The following is an 18276-nucleotide window of genomic DNA, read 5'->3' as shown; positions in this document are numbered from 1 at the left end:
TTATAATTAAAGGAATAAAACGTACACAAATACAGTATTTGAAGTATACAGAAATCAGTGTCTAATCAGACTAATGAATGTCTATACAGAAACAGAGATGTTTCAGTTCTTCAATCACATATGTGGAACGTAGTGTTTTGTCAAGTGTCAGATTTTGGAGATACAAAACTCTCATCAAATGATCCGCTTCCATTGACCTTCAGAACAAGTGGTGTCTCTCCGAGAACCCCGTGCACTGTGATAATAGATTGGAACTCTTTCTGATCACTGATGAAGAAAATACAATTAGTATGAAGTTTGAAAAATTCACTTGTTTAGGCAAATGCAAACTACAAACTCAACCTGAATCTAAGTTATTAGTCTTTTACAGGTATATAATATTATCCATTTCTTAAATGAAGTATTTTTTGGTTGTGTGTGTATCGGGTGAGGCGGACTGTACCTTGCAGTGAAGCTGATCTGCAGCAGCTGCTTACAGGATGGTGGATCCCCAAGAGATTTCAGCACACCAGAGTCTGGACTCACTCTGAACACGTCATTGCCAGCTTCACCATCTAGACACAAATCAAGGTAAAAACCATGATGGTAAAGATCAGATGATAAAAGACAGGATTACAGCTGCAATCTGTTGCTACAGCAACCTTGTCAATGTTAATGCAACTTCATGATCTCTCCACAACTGCTTCGTCTAAAGCCAAAGCATTTTTACCTGTAAGTGTGGTCCAGAAGCTACAGGAGCCACCTCTGTTGTAGAGGTAGACCTCTTTGACAGTTGTTTGTCCAACAAAGCAAGTGCCAAAATCCACAGTGGAACTGGAAAGGTGCAGTGTCGGTAATGCCAGATTAGCATAAAGGGACACTGTCTGAAATAGTCAAACGGACAATAGTGTTTACAACATGGTTAGGTACCGAGGAAATTCAGTTGAGACTTCTGAGGCACATCTGCTTGATTGGCTACAAAAGCTGAGATATCAAGAAGAAAGCTTGCTTCTGGTTCACAGTTGTTTTGGTTTGGGGTTGGTAACTTCATACTTAATGTTTCTGAAGGAAGTCTAAAGCTCACCAAGGCTGCATTTATTTGATAAAAAAATTTAGTATACAGTAATACTGTGAAACATTATTACAATTTAAAATAACTGCTTTCTATGTCAGGATATTTTAAGTTAAGTTTAAGTTAAGTTAAGTTAAGTTTATGCATTTAGCAGACACTTTTATCCAAAGCGACTTACAGTGCATTCAGGCTATCAATTTTAACCTATCTAATTTAACCTATTTAATTCTAACCTATATTTTCAATTGTAATTTACTCCTGTGATGGCCATTATTTCAGTATTCAGTGTCATGTAATCATTCTGAAATATTCTAATATGCTGATGCTCAAGAAGCATTTCAGTTGTTCAGAAAGTTCAAAAGGACAAGAAATCTTTTGTGACGATAGAAATATCTTTACTGTCCCATTTTTTAATAAATGTAATGCATCATAAAAATATTCATTTGAATAAAAATATTTAAACAGTATTTAAAAATCCTAGTGTAGCTTATCAGAATATCTCAAAGTTTCTTAAAATAAATAATGTTTAAAGTTTAAATATAAAATGAGATTTAAATATAAAATGTTAAATTGAATTTGTTAAATAATAAATTCATTCAATTTTAATAAATTCTATTAATTTGTACGTTTTTATTTACTTTAATTATAAAAATAAATTAAAAGTTCAAATTTGGCATAATTACTTTTTTCCACTGTAAATATTTGTTTGAATGAGGCTTTTGTTCCAGGAAAATATGATTCCCACAAGCTGATTTTTTTTTTTTTACCCATCATCATCTTCAAATGCAATAGTCTTGAATATTGCATTGAAATGACAACTCCATCATTAATTAAAGTAAATTTTGTTCCCTGACTGGTGTATTTTAGCTATTAAAAGGAGCTAAATGATGTCTCTACACACTTGTACGCTGTTATTGCTGTACTGAATGGTCAAACTCTGCTGAAACTGTAGTGTCCTTTCTCCAGCATCATTGCACCGAAGAGTAGCAGAGGGCAGGCCATCTGATTCCTCGCATGGTTCATTCAGACAGGTCAGGAGTGAAGCTGAATTATGGAAAGCCACCTTAACCTGCAAAGAAAAATGATTATTTAAATCACTTCTGTGTCAGATTGAAAAATAGCACAGATTTAGCACGGAATTCTCCAGCAACAAATAAAAAAAAGCTGAAATCCAAAAGCAAAGAAACAAGATGACCTGCAAGATTTGTTTAGGCTGTAACAGGAGTGATGCTTGCTCATCTCCAGGTCCAGAGAGTCCTGCTGTGTGTCTGTGAGAGGGTGAGCTGCTGATCAGGTTAAGGCTCTGTCGGGGCAGCAGCACTGAGAATGGAGGGTGTGTGCTCAGTCTGAAACTCAAGGCCATATCCGTATTGTTCTTCAGCTGGAACGTCCGAGTTATCCTGGATTCCTTCTAGAGTCCAATGGAAAGACAAAAAGGTGCAGATAAACCCTCTCACGACCAACAGGAAATGTCCTAATTAACTTGTCTTTGATTTGGATACATGTTATTTGCCTGAAGTGCACCTGTGTGCGTGATGCTGCGTCTAGTGTATCACTGGCAGCTGCTGTGAATTCCAGTACGTCTGTATCATCTGCCATCTGCACTGACAAACTAAACACACACAAACTGATTTACAGTTGTTTATATACAATGCATTTATTAACTGTTCTATATACAGATACTTATATTTGCTCAAACGTAAGTAGGGCATCACTAAGCGGTGCATTCAAATTCAATTTGTAACTCACATGGCAGGTTTTACAGTAGCCTGCATGTCCAGCCTCAAAGGTTCTAGTTCATAACCCTGGGCTCTCTCCACTTTGCCTGGAGTTAATGATGCAAGCTACAAGATAAATAATAGTGATATGACACTATCTTGACTGTAAAACTTAATCTGTTTTGAAAGAGATGTTAATGTAACAGTCTATATAAGGTTACGTGGACATGGTTTAAAATACCTTAGAGTCCAGGTTCATGAAACCCAGAGCATAACCCATACATCTTTGATTGGTTGAACATGACAGGATCAGAGGAGTAAAAGACACATGAATGGTGCTACTGCCCCCTGCTGGAACGACCTGTAATAAAGTACATATTAAAGGGTTAGTTCACCCTCAAATTAACATTCTGTCATTAATTACTCACCCTCATGCCGTTCTAAACCAGTAGGACTTTTGTTCATCTTTGGAACACAATTAAAGATATTTTTGATGAAATCTAAGAGCTTCGGACCCTGCATATACAGCAACGCAACTGACACATTAAAGGCCCAGAAAGGTAGTAAAGACATCATTAAAATAGTCCATGTGGCATCAGTGATTCAACCGCAGTTTTATAAAGCTACAAGAATACTTGTTGTATGATCCATTTCAGATCTATCAATGACAGAATTCTCATTTTGAACTATCCCTTTAAATGCCTTTTTCCCATCACACATTCACGTCATCAGTGTTCTACATCCAGACATGGAAATAAAACACTGGAACCTGAAACAGTGGTGGTTCCCATAACCTACAATTTGCTGTGGAGTGATGCAGTATGGGTAGTCAGAGATGTTCCCTTCATGAGGCTTCAGAAACACAGAAAACAGCTTCTTCACTGGAGCCAGAGACCTAGAAGGGCTTCTGTCCTTCTCTCCATCACATTCTTCCTCATTCTCTCCAAAATCATCCTAAAAAACAGAAGAAAAAGTTGGACCTTTTTGTTTGTGTAGTAAAGCTGCAGCAGAAATAACGATTTTGGGATGTTACTATGAAAACGAAGCCTAGACTCACAGATTTGGTCATGAAAGTCGAGCTTGTTCCTTCTCTGCTGGGGGTGTGGCTGTCATCCCATGTGGGCGGGAACATGACGGATGAATCCAGCCCTCCAAGAACCTCATTGCCATCAGCATCCTTCAGAGGAAAGGGCTCAGCACATGCAACCAACAGATCTATCAATTTACTATCGCCGACCTCCAAGTTGTAGGTCACCCAATCCATACGGATATCTGAGAGGTTTCAGAAAACAATGTGATGTAAGTACTTTTGTAAACTTGATATATGTACAGTACATTTGTGAACTTAATGTGGTGAATGGCTCACCGTATGGACTGGTGTTAATGAGCCGTAAAGAGCGTGACACAGTGTCTCCTCCAGAAACATGGCTTCCAAACCTGTTAATCATAAATATAAAAAAACAGTCTTTACAGGTAAATGCAACATCTAATGCATCCTATAATGCACTGACCGTATAACTGGACCCTGGTTCTGGTTGTCAGGCTGTGGTCCAATCATCTGAAAGTAAACTGGGCAGCCCCTCACAGACATCTTGATAGGAATTGGAGTTGTATCTAGATCTCCAACCTGAAAGAAAAGTTCAGTTAGGATTCACCATTACTCAGCTGTTTGATTTGGGAAAGGCAAAATATTTCTAATGAAATAAGAAGTTTGTTTTGTGACATACTTTACATATGAGATTGTCTTGATAATCTCCCCACATATTGGTGAAAGCAGTGATATTGATGGTTTGAGTCTCAAATGAGCCGAGCATCCCACTGTTCGGTTCAATAAAGAACGCTGCGCCTCTTCCATGGGAAAGCAGACAGTTTACAAATTCTAGAAGTAAAAAAAGAAAAAAAGCTTTTTTGACTTTGCTGTTTCACTTTCATTGATAATGAAGAGGACAAAATAATAGGTTCTACTAACCATCATATGCTTTTTGTTGTAGTTTTTTGGCATGGATGGAATGGAGAGGTGCACTGCTCCTGGAAGGAAAGGCCAAAGGGTCAGTCATGTAAAACAGTTATTTAAATAGTATTTAATAATAACAATTTTAATGAAAAAATAATAAGTTAAATAATAATACAATTAAAATACATAATAAAATACATAATAAATAATAAAACAATTGTATTTTAAATAAATTATTTTAAATAAATTCTTTTAAATAAATATTAAATAAAATAAACAAATAAATTAAAAGAATACAATTAATGACTCTCAATTAAGCTTTAAACAATTCGTAAATCATTAAAAAATATTTTTTGTAATGTTAAACAACATTTAAAATGTTGTAATTTCTATTTCAAATAAATTGTTCTATTCAAAGAATCTTTTAAAAAAAAGTATCAGTTTCCACAAAAAAAATATTATGTAGCACAACTGTTTTCAAAACTGTTAATAAGAATGTTTTCAAAACAAGCAATTAATTTTTTTTCTGAAGGATCATGTGACATTGAAGGCTGCAATAATGATTTGCTATCAAAGGAATAAATAACATTTTAAAATACATTAAAACAGAAAACTGTTATTTAAAGTTGCATCAGTGAACAGTGAAGTTACTCTTTTTAAAACATTTTTAAAAATCTTACTGACCCCAAATGCAATAATAGGCTAGTAGTTAATTAGAAGTTATAATTTTTTGTAAATTATATTTTGCTATTAATATTAAACCGATACAGCAGAATCAATATACAGGATGTACTGTACCTTTCAGAGTTTTCATCCAATTGTGAAGGACAATATCCAGTAAAGTACTCTGCTTCAACAGTGAACGGAGCAGTTATAGCGGTGTGATTCGTTATCAGCAACTGTCGTTTGATAGATTTGCCAATGACAACTGGCTCGTGCTCAGTGAAGTCCAGTGTGATTGGTTGGTGATCAGCATCGCTTGAATAAGTGCTAAATATACAGCATTGGAAATGCATTGGATGATATTGCAACTGTGTCTAGATTTTTTAAAAATGACTAAAGAAAGACCAGGGATAGATGAATATGAGGTAAACGTTGCTTTACCAGTCAGAATGCAGTGAGTAGGAAACTCTGAGAGGTTTAGCTTTAGAAAAAAATCCCAGCAATAATGGACTCTCCATTCCTTTTACTTCACAAACTGCAGCCACTTTAGTCAGTTCCTCCTAAAAACATAAAAAAGCATTCACAATACTATTTACTTAAGGCTGCGGGTGTTACAGCACTACAGCAGAAGTACTTACAACAGTGTGAGCGGTGAATGATACAGACACTTCAGTCTTGGCGTTGGGCTCCAGAGTGCCTGCAGAAGGGCTGAAGGTTGCAGAGCACAGATGAGCTTGTGGCCCTTGAAGCTGAAAGGAAGTGAACACCTTGAGAATGACTAAACATATTGGTCCAGCCTATACAATATCACAACATTAAATCACAGCAATATTGAATTCATGGGTTTTCATCTCATGTAACTGTATATGATTTTAAACTTGTTTTTCAGAAGATTTTTTTTTTGTGTGTGTGTGTAAAACCCTTTTATGAAGAAAAATGGCTGGCTTTATTGTCTGTAAGTGTGACCGCATTACAATTGAATATCATGCTCTTTCCAAACTATCAACACTGGCTAGGGTTTTTCGAATAGTTTGCAACTGTGTTTTGAGATAAACACATTACGTAATCGCTCTCACCTTGCTCCAGGTGAAGTGGGCTGGCAGCAGTGTTTGGTTAAACAGGGTAACGCTGCTCGTCTGTGGAACACCTACATATAGATCAGTCAACACCAGCTCACAGCTCAGCAAGCACACCTGAGGAGACTGGACGACTGCTTGGACAGAGACGTGACTGAAGACAAACCAATGCACACCTTCACTCAAATATGTGACACAACCAATAACTGGTAACATTTTCTTAGTATTCCAGACACACAATGACAAATGATATGTCTTATTTCCTCACCAGCCAGTGCCGTTGAGTACAGTAAGCTGTAGGACCGACTCAAAACGCTGGCAGTACAGGGCTCTGAAGACCACGTCCACACCGCAGGACGCCAGGGGAGGCAGCACACCTTTATTTGGATTCATGGACACCTGAACACAGATACATGCAAAAGGATACAGTCCACAAACATCAGTGTGCTGATTAATAATAATAATAATAATATTTAATCAGAAGCATAGATGGGGTGTTGTACCAGGCCCTGGATTGGCAGCTTGGTGTTGGACAGCTCCTCTAGGCTCCAATGGGCATCTAGCGGACTGTTGTTGGTGATATCGATGGAAGAGATGCCTTCACTTCCCATTTGCAGTAAACCAAAATCCAGACTGGGCAAGTTCACTGAGCAATGCGGACCCTGGAGAACCGTATTATATATAACTCATTTGAATGAGCTATCATTTGCTAATGAGAACATTTGTGATGTCCTCATCATAGCATATGGAGTATAAATCAAAGGGAAATAGATTCAGACACCTTAAAGGTGACCTCAATGGCCAGTCCTATAGTTTTAGGATGGTGCTGAATGTGACATTGCAGGGTGGAGGTAAAATGACCTGGATTCTTTCCAGTCAGAGCCAACTCCATATCGAAACACTCATTCATCTCTGTGAGCAAGCACATGTTAGAAATCATTTATTTGTTTGTTTTGTTTATTAATGAATAGACTCATACACTACCGTTCAAGTTTTTGAATGTTTTTGAATGAACCAAGGATACATGTATTTGATCATAAAATACAGCAAAAACGATATATATATATATATATTATGAAATGTTGTTACAATTTACAATAACTGTTTCTATATATATATATATTTAAAAATGTAATTTATTCATGTGATGGCGAAGCTGAATTTTTAGTAGCATTACTAAAAACTAATGCTAACCCTGGAACAACATATAAAATGACCAAATTTTGCTTAATCACAACTTTTATTCGCTATCGCAACATTTAATCATTTCAGTTAATTATGTTAATCTCATAATGTTCATGAAACATAGAAATTCTTTTATTATGCTGATTTGGTGCTCAAGACACATTTCTTATTATTATCAATGTTGCAAACAGTTGTGCTGCTTAAGATTTTTGTTGAAAACATTATACCTTTTTTTATAGGATTCTTTCATGAATATAAAGCTCAGAAGAACAGAATTAATTTTAAATAAAAAAATTTTTTTTTACCTTATTACCTACATTTACTGTCACTTTTGATACATTTTATGGTCCTTCATTTCTTTAAGAAAATCTGACTGACTCCAGACCTTTGAACAGTATATCTGTTTGTTCATAAATTATTTACTGACACACTGTAATGCTCTGACCTATTTCTCCTGATGAAGGCTCCACTTCTATTACATGACTGTCAATAATACGTTCCCATTCAAAGTGAATGACTGATCTGCTGTGATTCCACATCTAAAACACACACACATACACAAAACATACACATGTCTGAGCTTCAGAAACATTTCATGATGTAAATAAGGGAATTAGGACAGAAGTTCAGAGTCATTTTGAAGTTCAGAAGCGCTACCTTGAATCTCTTGCTGATTGTGTTGTGTATGTAGGTTTCCCCTGGTATTAAAACAGCATACGGCTCAAGAAGAATCTTATACGGCTCAGCAGAACCTTTCACTTCAACCTCTAATACAGTCACATCATTTACATGGAGAGCTGTGTTGAGACACGTCCTGCAAATGAACACACAGAAGTTTTTATCCTACAGTAAATACATTTTAATTAAAATCTCAAACATTAAATAAAGTTAATTTTACCCATCGTCACCAATTCTGGGTGGATCGGGAACATCCATGATCACTAACCGGCAGACGCTGTGGTAATCTTTCAACTTAGACAGATTAGTTACAGTATTTTAGGATCATATACAACTATAGTTTTTACTAATACAGTTTTATAGTTTTTAAATTAGATTGAATTTTTATTTAACTTTTTTATTTCAGTTAAAGTTTTAGTTATTTCATTGTGTGTGTTGTCATTTTCTCTCTCTCTCTCTCTCTCTCTCTCTCTCTCTCTCTCTCTATATATATATATATATATATATATATATATATATATATATTTCCATTTAGTTTTAGCTTTTACTGTGTTTATTCGTGTGAGTGCGCATACATCCGTTGGACAGTATGTGAGTAGGAACTCATGTTCTTCTGCAGGGCTCAGGTTGCCCATGACTGGAGTAATGCTAAACACACTGTCTGTATCAAGATGATGCTGAATGCTGGAGGGGTCTGGAGTCTCTCCAGGCAACAGACATTGAAGGTTGGGTTTCATGATCTGCCAGCGGTATGGGAGCTCCAGGTGTCTACACATCAATGAAAAAAACGATTTACAAGCACACCAGTAAGTATCCGCTGTACATACTATTCTGTGTAGACGCAGATGTGCACAGGTAGCTCACGCATTGTTTTTCACGACAACCGTCTTCTGTAAGGTGGACTGTGGATTGGTTGGGTTGAATCTGACATAATGGTCGGCTGTGATATCACACAACTCTCCCAATTCAGGCTGATCCTCTCCACCTGATATTGAAACCAGCTCCACAGTGATCAGCTGACCTGTACCTGTGGAAATATATTAAAACATGTAGACATAAATCTTTTTGGAGATGTTTGTGTTTAATTTCAGAAGAAAAATGTACTTACGTTTGCTTGAATTGACTTCCTACCTTGCAGGGTGATGTCCTTCACTTGGCAGTTGTCACAGACAATGGTAAAGTCCTGAGTAGAGATCTCAGCAGTTGTGGGGAAAAACACAACCTAAACATAAAAAAACACATCCAAAAAATACAGAGTCACCAACTAGCAGAATACTGAACATTATTCAAATCCGAGCTGTATTTACTATTTGACTATAAGACCGAATGAAGCAAGATCTAAAAATGTGCATACATTAGCATATTCATGTGTCTTTCTTTGCAAGTTGCTTAGGTGATGCACAACAAAATCTGCATCTTAAAAGAAAAGTGTTTAGAAGATCAGATATTAAAAAAAAATCTGTCAACCATTACTTATTTTTAATCATACTGTAATTACTATCACTAAAAGTTATAATGAGGGAATGTGTGCGCTATACCATCTCATGAAGATTGAGCCTGTCAATCAAATCAAAATAGAGAAAATCACATAGTGTAGAAGGTGGATTGAACTCATAAATTAGTATTGTGTAATCTTCTAGAGGATAAATAAGTAATTTGTGTAAAACTGATTAACATCTACAATGTTGGCCAGAATTATATGAACACCTGACAGATCTGAAAATATTGATATTTCTGCCTCCAAAACATGATTTTATTTCATAACGTTCGTGAAACATGTGCTCTGAGAACAAAAAATATCAAAATGAGTCAAACTGTTCTTATCCAATTTTAACACGATTATTTGGTATGTCCATCCTTTTGGCAGAGTATCAATATACAGTATTTCCTCAGAACTTCAACACTAATGTTATCCCATGCCTTCTGAAACTCTTTCCTTTGAATATACAATTGATCTGTCCAGTTTATTTTCCAAGTCGCCCCAAATTTGCTCGATGGGCTTGACGTCCAGACTTTCTCATTTTCATTGTTCGAGCAGATTCCTTCCATCACATGTAGTTCTGGCAATAGTTTGTTTTATGGGTAATGTAACGGCCAATTCAACGAAAACAACTAAAACATCTTAAATATGCCAAAGTTTTGAATCATTTTTGCCACCACTGTATACGGTTGAGTTGATTTGTGTGCTCTTCAGTCAGTAACATCTCACCTCTATGATAGTGGCCTGTCCGGGGAGAAGACCGAAAATAGATGGACTGATGGCAAAGGGAGGCTGTTCTGCGAAAGTAGACTTCACTGCAGACTGAGACACAGAATTATCACTCATTATGGTTAACAACATCCTAAGACAAAAGGTTAAAGCTGCAATGTAACAGAGGTGGTTTCTTCTGTATTGTGACGTACATCCAAGTGAAACGGTATTGTAAAAAGACAAAAACATAGGGTTGGGACTTGGTTCTATCTATAGGCTGTTGATAAGTCACGATAAGTTTAATTACATGCATTTACAAAACAAATTTTCATTTACACTTTAAGCCGTTGTTTGATTTCAATTTAAAAAGTACAGAATAAACTGAGTTCAAGAGTACAGAAGTTTATTTCAACCAGTAGAGTTAAGTTAAGAAATTATGAGCTTTATTAGAAGTCATAAATAATAATTCTGTCAAAGAGGGGAACCTTAAATATGAACTGAATGAGATTTTACGTCAAGATTTGCATGCTTACCCTAAGGCTTGAGGCAGGCCACTGTTTCTTCGGCATTACACAGAATGTTCCTGCACTCAGCCCTTCATTCCGACATAAAACCTCCATAAACTTCACCCCTCCCACAAGGCAGTAACCGCAGTCCATAACAGCAGGCACTGGCACACGGAAAGATACAATACAAGGTATCAATACAAGTCAAATTAAATTATTTTTGGACCCCATTGACTTCCATTGTTATTTTTAGGTGTACTATCCCTTTAAAATCTAGATGCTGAAAGAGTTAAGTTGATTTTGACTCACAACTGAGTATTGGAGGGGGTCTGCGGGCCTCTATCGGTATAATGAGAGGATATGGCAACTGCGTCTCCACAACCAGAACATCCTCATAATCAGCCAGAGAGTCTGGAGCAAAACGCACCATATACTGGCAACTCATTCCAGGAGCAACCATCCCCCCCTCACCAGGGAACCTGCCTGTGAAACAAAGCTTTCTTACACAGAAATTCACTGGTAGTAATTCTTTTCCTTTAAACAGTAGATGTCACTGTTTCTCTATTCTGCTTTTGGTTCAGCTATTTTTTATTCAGTCTATGGTAAATACTAAAAATAGTATAAATAAAGTATTATCAATTCCTAAGAATCCTGTGATATAAAGGGTTATTTTAGTATCACCATTACTATTATATATATTACTATATATTACAGATCAGTTAATATTTTTAATTACATTTTATTCTTACATTTTCTTTTTTCTTCTTTTCTTTTAGTTGCTTTAGTGATTTAGTGTTTTTGTCGTTATTTTTTAATCTGTTTTTTTTTTTTTAATTATTTTAGTACTTATTTTTAGTACTTATCTCAAACTTAAACTAAGTGCAAATGAGAACTTTTGCCTTATCAACTAGATAAATAAGTTACGTTTTTTTAATATATATATTTTATTTTATTTTATTTAATTACAGCTGTAGGAATATTTCACCCAGAAATCAAATTAGTCATCATTTACTCATCCTCATGTTGTTCCAAAACTGTTGCTTTCTTCTGTTGAACAGAAACGAACACAGCCATTGACTTCCAGTGTATTTTTTCCACACTATGAAAATCAATGGCTACCAGCAAATGTTTTGAACATTCTTCAAAATACCTTCTTTTGTGTTCAACAAAAGAAAGAAACTCATATTCTTTTGGAACAGTTTCAACGTGAGCAAATGATAAAAGAACATTAATTTTTGGGGTGATCTATCCCGTTAATTTTCGAAGAAAAAAAAAATTAATGGTTTTAGATTTAATTAACTGTAATAACCTTGACATTTCCTCTAGTAATGAAGAACTTCATTGTAAACCATGCAGAGAGAACTTCTGACAACATAAATGAGTCTTTCATGAGGTGAGCAGGTACCTTTTTTCTTTAGACTCACCCAAACCAACAGAGAAGTGTGGGGAGGTGGGAGGCATCATTCGAATGTGACGGCTGGTCGCAGTCATGTTTCTGAGCTCCACCGCAGTCTACAGAAAACAGAAGGCACTATTAAGAACTGAAAACATACTGGAAAGGAATCATTCAGAAGTGGCTCAGTAGGGAAAATCTAATGAACATTTACACTAGGGGTCATGTAGTAAAAAGTACAAACCTCACATTACTGATTTAGTCAATAACAAAAATGCAGTAAACACTTAAAACATTTTTAATTTGTATGAATATAATTATAGACCAAAATAAATATCATATAAGGTGCTGTTATACCTCATAGACTTGTCCTATTCTGTAGTCAGTGAAGAAGATGACAGGTGGATTCGCAGTGAAGATGGGAGCGGGATCCGGACTTTAGATAGAAAGAGTATTTTGTGACAATAATTTGCCATGTATGAGCTTATGATAAGTTAATCTCCAAATAAATAAACATAATAATTATTCTACTATGTATTGTCAGATGACACGCTTTGCTCATTAAATACATTCTGTAAAAAAATGCAGAAGTTTTGTCCAAAACAGTCTAGAATGATTTGTTAATTGACAGAATACATCTCTGCACTTAGAAATTAACCAAAGGAAAAGGTGCTTAAAGATCACAGCAACTAAAATATATACTTTTGCATGAATAGTCTTTTGTTCTGTTGTTGACTGCCAAGACGCATAAAACAGGAACTGCACTTAGCTCATTGACTCAAAATACAGAAAGAGTCAGCTGAGGCTTTTTGATAGTCTTGTGATTCTTTTAGCCGCTATGAAGGGAAAAAACTCATTTTAATGGCCAGAGACATTTTGGGCCAGACACGTGAAACCACCCAGTGGCGCTGTAAGGGGGGAATGTAAGGACAATTCCAAGGGCCTGGCGTTAGAGGGCAATAAATAAAAAATGTATGTAGGCTGCATGGCTGATTATTATAGAATAATCCAATCTGCTGGTTTGCAATTGCATGTCATGCTTTTCAGATGTCTACGTGAGCCATATGAATAAATATATTACAATACATCCAGCTTCGCATTTATAATATATGGCAGGCAAAGGGGTGTGGTCTGTTTCTTGAGTGTTCACGTGTATCATATTTCCCCTACCCAAGCTGCACAAATATTATGGCAATAATCGCTGAATAAATCTGACCAAAATGCAAACAATGCAACAACAAAGGACAAGGCTTATAGGGATTCTAAGAAAATTCATAAAGCACACCATTTGCTTTGAATTTAATAGGATAATGATTAATTAAAGGTATTATGTGTAATTTTTTGTTGACCAATGGAAGATGGAAAACCGGTTTAAAATAATGAAGAGGTTAGAGAAAAATAAATAAAATTAATCAATATCGAGTGTCATTCTAAGTATGATCTTCCCAAAGAACACACCTCTCTCTGCCAGTGTTCTTCCTGCCCTTTCCCACATTCTCTGGCCTCTTCCCTGGCATGGTGAGAGACTTTCCCCCACGCTGAGCATTTGGGAGCAGGAAGCGAGGGTTGCGCAGGAACTTGTGTCGGTCTTTGTGTTTCTGCAGTGAAGCCCTATCTTCTGCCTGTCTCTGAGAAATAGGCTTCTCCATCCAAGAGGCCTTATGCACCATACCTAGCTTTTGAGTTAAATAATTAAAAAAAAAAAAAAATGTAATCACCTTTTTGTCTGTACTAGATCATTTTAAATTATCCCGCAATGTGACAAATTAATTGAAAAATTTAATATTTTTAATAGGCTTGTCAAATCAATTAATCATGATTAATTACATCCAAAAAAAATAATTTATGTTTACACAATATATGTGTGTGCACTGTATGTATTTATATATAAAGTTTTATATATTTATATATAACATATATCTTACATAAATATGAATATATGTACATGTAAACTTTTCTGAAATATATATATGTATCATTTGTGTGTGTGTATATATATATATATATATATATATATATATATATATATATATATATATATATATATATATATATATATATATTAAGTAAACACTACAATATTTTGTATGCAATTAATTGATTTGACAGCCCAAAACATACAGTAAAGTATATATACTATGCATAATATTTATAATAGTACAAATATTCAATTTATTTACTCAAGTAATCAGTAATATTAAAATTACAAGATTATAATATTTACAAAAATGATAATCTATAAGAGTATAGCTTGTTATATCCTCGCAACTGCCCATAAATACTGCTCATCTTGTGATCTGGGGCACAAAAGAAGGCAATGATGTAATAAAAAATATAAAGGTCATTCTACTCCCTTTGAAATGAGGAAAATGGAATAATGTTCAGAGGCAAACCTCGGTGCCCTTGATAGAGCTGGACTCTGGAGAGGAAGGGAGCGTGAGTGTCTCCTCTGATTGTTCCAACAGGCTCTGGGCTGTATGTGCAGGTGGGGGAAGAGGAGTGTAACCATCATCCTGTGGTTCGGTGCAAATGTGCATATTATAGGAGACCGTTGGCTGGACAAAGCCTGGAGTGTACGTGCCTGCAAAAGAATGGGAAACTGACAGTATTATAATATGTAATCTGACTGTTTGAATATGTCTTACTGTATAGGTCAGTGAAATAATACCTTTTGGGGTTTTAACAACTGGGGTGTGCAGTGTTGTATAGTCCAGCGGACAAATCAAGTTGTTGCTCCTTAGAAGCTCACTGTCCACACACCACTTGAAAGATGATTTCACTTTGGAGACATAGGGGACTCTTCAGGGTTTTGATGTCATAGGATTACTAACTAACTGGCCGACACACTGGTTAGTAAAAATAATGGTAGTTTAAAGATAACTAGAGAAACTTACCTGGGGGAAGACCCAGCTGATAGTAGGCCTCACCCACTTCTTCCATGATTCGGCTGTGATCATGTTCCTCCTTTGCAGCAGCTTGTGCTCGGGCCTGTATAATGTGTGTCTCCAGCACGTCAGCGTTCTGTATCCGTCTGTTGTATTCAGAATGCACCTATATAATAAAATAAAATCATTAAAAATGTCAATTTAATAAGCATAATCTAGATAATACAAATCCGGGAAAAAAGAAAAGCCAGCATTAAGGGATCAGTAAGATTTTCTTTATTCAGCAAGAGTTAAAAAGATCAAAAGTGATGGCAAAAACATTTATAGTGTTACATAGGTTTCTATTTGGAAAAAAAAAAAACGCTGTTCTTCTGAACTTTTTATCTATAAAAGAATCTTTATAATCATATACACGTCACATTTTATAAGAGAGACTTTGCTCAGATGTGAAGGAGGCACCTGCTGTAGCTGTTCCACAAATGTTTCATGGTAGTTGTTGTCTCCTCTGCGTGATTTACTAAGATTAGAAACAGTGTCCCTCCCAATCACATCTGTGGTGTAAAGGTCATTGAATATGCTGGCCAGTAGATGAGAAATGTCCTGTACACACAAGACAGGTCTATTTAATGATAGTTTAAATTAACATTACATAATTCCTAAAACATTTCCTATTACATAACATCTAATTTTGGGTACAACGGAATACAGTTATACAGTTTGAGACAACATGAGTAAATGATGACACAATTTGACAAGTGTAACAAATGTACCACTATACAAACTGTTCAAATAACTATCAGTAGTCATTCTCTTACCTGAGTTGTATTTGATGCTGGTTTGTGTCGGTTCATGGAGGGTTCAGAGCTATTTAGTGCTTTTGGTTCAGTTTCATCTGCCATTGTTTTAAAAACGTAATTTAAACGTAATTTATTACACGTGCGGCGCGTAGCGAAAGAGGTTTTGTATGGAAACGTGACATAAATGCTCATATGTCTCAATATAAAACATAAAGGCAGTTAATGGCACCATGTAGAAGATCCCTTTACTAAATCGACCGCCATGTTTGTTTAGTGCGTCGCCATAGTAACAAAGCGTGCCTCCCAGAGGAGCCTCATAAAGCTCCGTAAACAAAAACGATTTCTTAAATCAAGACATTTATAGCGGCAACTAAGACATTTGGAAATTTAAATAAGAAAATGTATACTACTTTTTTGGGGTCAGTAATTTTTTGATTTAGTAGGAATGCGTTTATTTGATCAAAAGTTGATTGTGCCGACACAAAACTAAAATATTTTTTAAACATATTGAAATATAAACAGTTATTTAAAATGATAATATCCCTTAAGAAAATGAACCGGGGTTTTATTACAAAATAAATAAACAAACATGTTTACTATAATTAAACCATGGTAGCAACAAATTATCAATGCATTTGCTACACTAACCATGGTTATATAAATGGTAATCAATACAGCAAAAAATAAATAAATAAATAAATAAATAAATAAATATATATATATATATATATATATATATATATATATATATATATATATATATATATATATATATATATATATATATATATATATATATAGCATGGAAGATAAAGAGCAGCCGTCATGGTCTCATGGTGGTGCAGATGGTAAAACTTGAGTTGTTCACAATTAAATGCAATCGACAAGGGTTAAAATCTGTCTTTTAAATACGTTTTTTTCTTCTCCCTTTTCAAATTTCAAATCACTTTAGAAAAGCATTTATTTTCAATAATAATTAAGGAGGGAGTTGCGAGTGAGGGCTTTATTGTCCTAGTAAGGTGGCATCCATTTAATAATATTAATTAAAATGATAATTTACACTCAATAAGTTATTATTGCATACTGTTTTATAATGTATTATACTGGGGTGCAGATGATTGCCACTATTTGTAATAAGCATAAATAGCAGAAAACCCTGCTATTTTAACAGTGTAAAAGCTATTTGCAATTAGTGCATTTTAATCTTTCCTCTGCCATGGTTCTTGTTTATTTATTTATTTATTAACTATAATTTTGGACATTTTTCTTTTGCTTTGGCAATTCTGAATTTGAAATATTTAAGCCAATAAAGTGGTTTTAAGTTCAATTGATTAAACAGTATATTTTCAGTGTCTGCATCCCATTTTATGTATGGTGCCTCCAAAAAATCTTTTTTATTTTATTTCAAAGAACAAAACAGAAAATATAATTGTAGATACAAATAAAGATTAAGACTATAGACACGACACAAGAAAAAAAAATCTACTCATTCTGAAATTCCCCTCCATCACTGATAACATAATCAACCGAGCAGCAGCCCTCAAATTCTTTGAATGAATAAAACCCATGCAGGACTCCCCTCCTGCCGTTCCTCACATACCCAGGTGGGCAGTCTTTAAATATCTCACAGGCACTGGGTCAGTGTACATGGCACACGGAAACCCTGGTTGTATTGTGCAGACAATGCACTCCAGTTCACGACACCTAATTTACATACAAAAAAATATTATATATATATATATATATATATATATATATATATATATATATATATATAAGATATATTAAATAATTTTGAAGAAAGCAGAAGAGCCATACAAGGAAAATAATTAAAATGTATTTTTAAATATATTATAGGATGATGTTAGAAAAAGTATTATTTGCTTTGTCTGAAAAATATTACATTTATAACCAGCATTAACATCAACTAAATTGCTAAAGTTTGTCAAGTCAAAATTTAGGTTGGCTTGAGAAAGCATAGCCTGAAAGTTAAAAGTTTTTACAATTTGAAAATTTTACAGTTGAGCGCAATACAGTCTATCAGAGAAACAAAAAACAGATAGCTGAGAGGAAAGACTGAAAGATGAAAAGAGACAGTACTTACTGAATGTTAAAGGGTTAGTTCACCGAAAAATGTTAATTATGTCATTAATAACTGTCGTTCCAAACCAGTAAGATC

At 35.0% G+C, this 18276-nt stretch overlaps 1 protein-coding gene across 1 annotated transcript; it reads right to left on the bottom strand.

The window, feature by feature from the left end:
* Positions 1-117: 117 nt before the first annotated feature.
* On the bottom strand, positions 118-16584 carry dlec1 (DLEC1 cilia and flagella associated protein). The gene is made up of 38 exons (XM_052595896.1): positions 16116-16584; positions 15760-15900; positions 15310-15466; positions 15084-15194; positions 14809-14996; positions 13874-14091; positions 12773-12851; positions 12447-12534; positions 11332-11505; positions 11050-11186; positions 10535-10627; positions 9457-9547; positions 9190-9352; positions 8901-9093; positions 8546-8619; positions 8305-8461; positions 8093-8186; positions 7244-7374; positions 6966-7124; positions 6731-6861; positions 6463-6616; positions 6025-6135; positions 5828-5946; positions 5522-5713; positions 4739-4797; positions 4497-4648; positions 4281-4396; positions 4136-4206; positions 3827-4041; positions 3568-3723; positions 3011-3130; positions 2801-2895; positions 2576-2663; positions 2247-2462; positions 1953-2120; positions 710-863; positions 443-554; positions 118-267 (listed from the first exon to the last, which is right to left on the bottom strand). Exons 1-38 carry the CDS (start codon positions 16287-16289, stop codon positions 141-143), a joined length of 5178 nt encoding a protein of 1725 aa, XP_052451856.1. The 5' UTR covers positions 16290-16584; the 3' UTR covers positions 118-140.
* Positions 16585-18276: the final 1692 nt, after the last annotated feature.

The sequence above is a fragment of the Carassius gibelio genome, chromosome B24 (genome assembly GCF_023724105.1).
Source record: "Carassius gibelio isolate Cgi1373 ecotype wild population from Czech Republic chromosome B24, carGib1.2-hapl.c, whole genome shotgun sequence".
NCBI classification, from domain to species: domain Eukaryota; kingdom Metazoa; phylum Chordata; class Actinopteri; order Cypriniformes; family Cyprinidae; genus Carassius; species Carassius gibelio.
The sequence above is the reverse complement of the archived record's forward strand: the minus strand, read 5'-3'. Positions and strand labels throughout refer to the sequence as shown.

Excerpts from the sequence above, each read along its gene's own strand:
- dlec1 (XM_052595896.1), bottom strand. The coding sequence starts at position 16,289 with ATGAGCATTTATGTCACGTTTCCATACAAAACCTCTTTCGCTACGCGC. Across the intron at positions 12,852-13,873 it reads AAGAACACTGGCAGAGAGAG|TCCGGATCCCGCTCCCATCT; the intron begins GTGTGTTCTTTG and ends TTCTATCTAAAG. Across the intron at positions 2,121-2,246 it reads AGCCTAAACAAATCTTGCAG|GTTAAGGTGGCTTTCCATAA; the intron begins GTCATCTTGTTT and ends TTTTCTTTGCAG.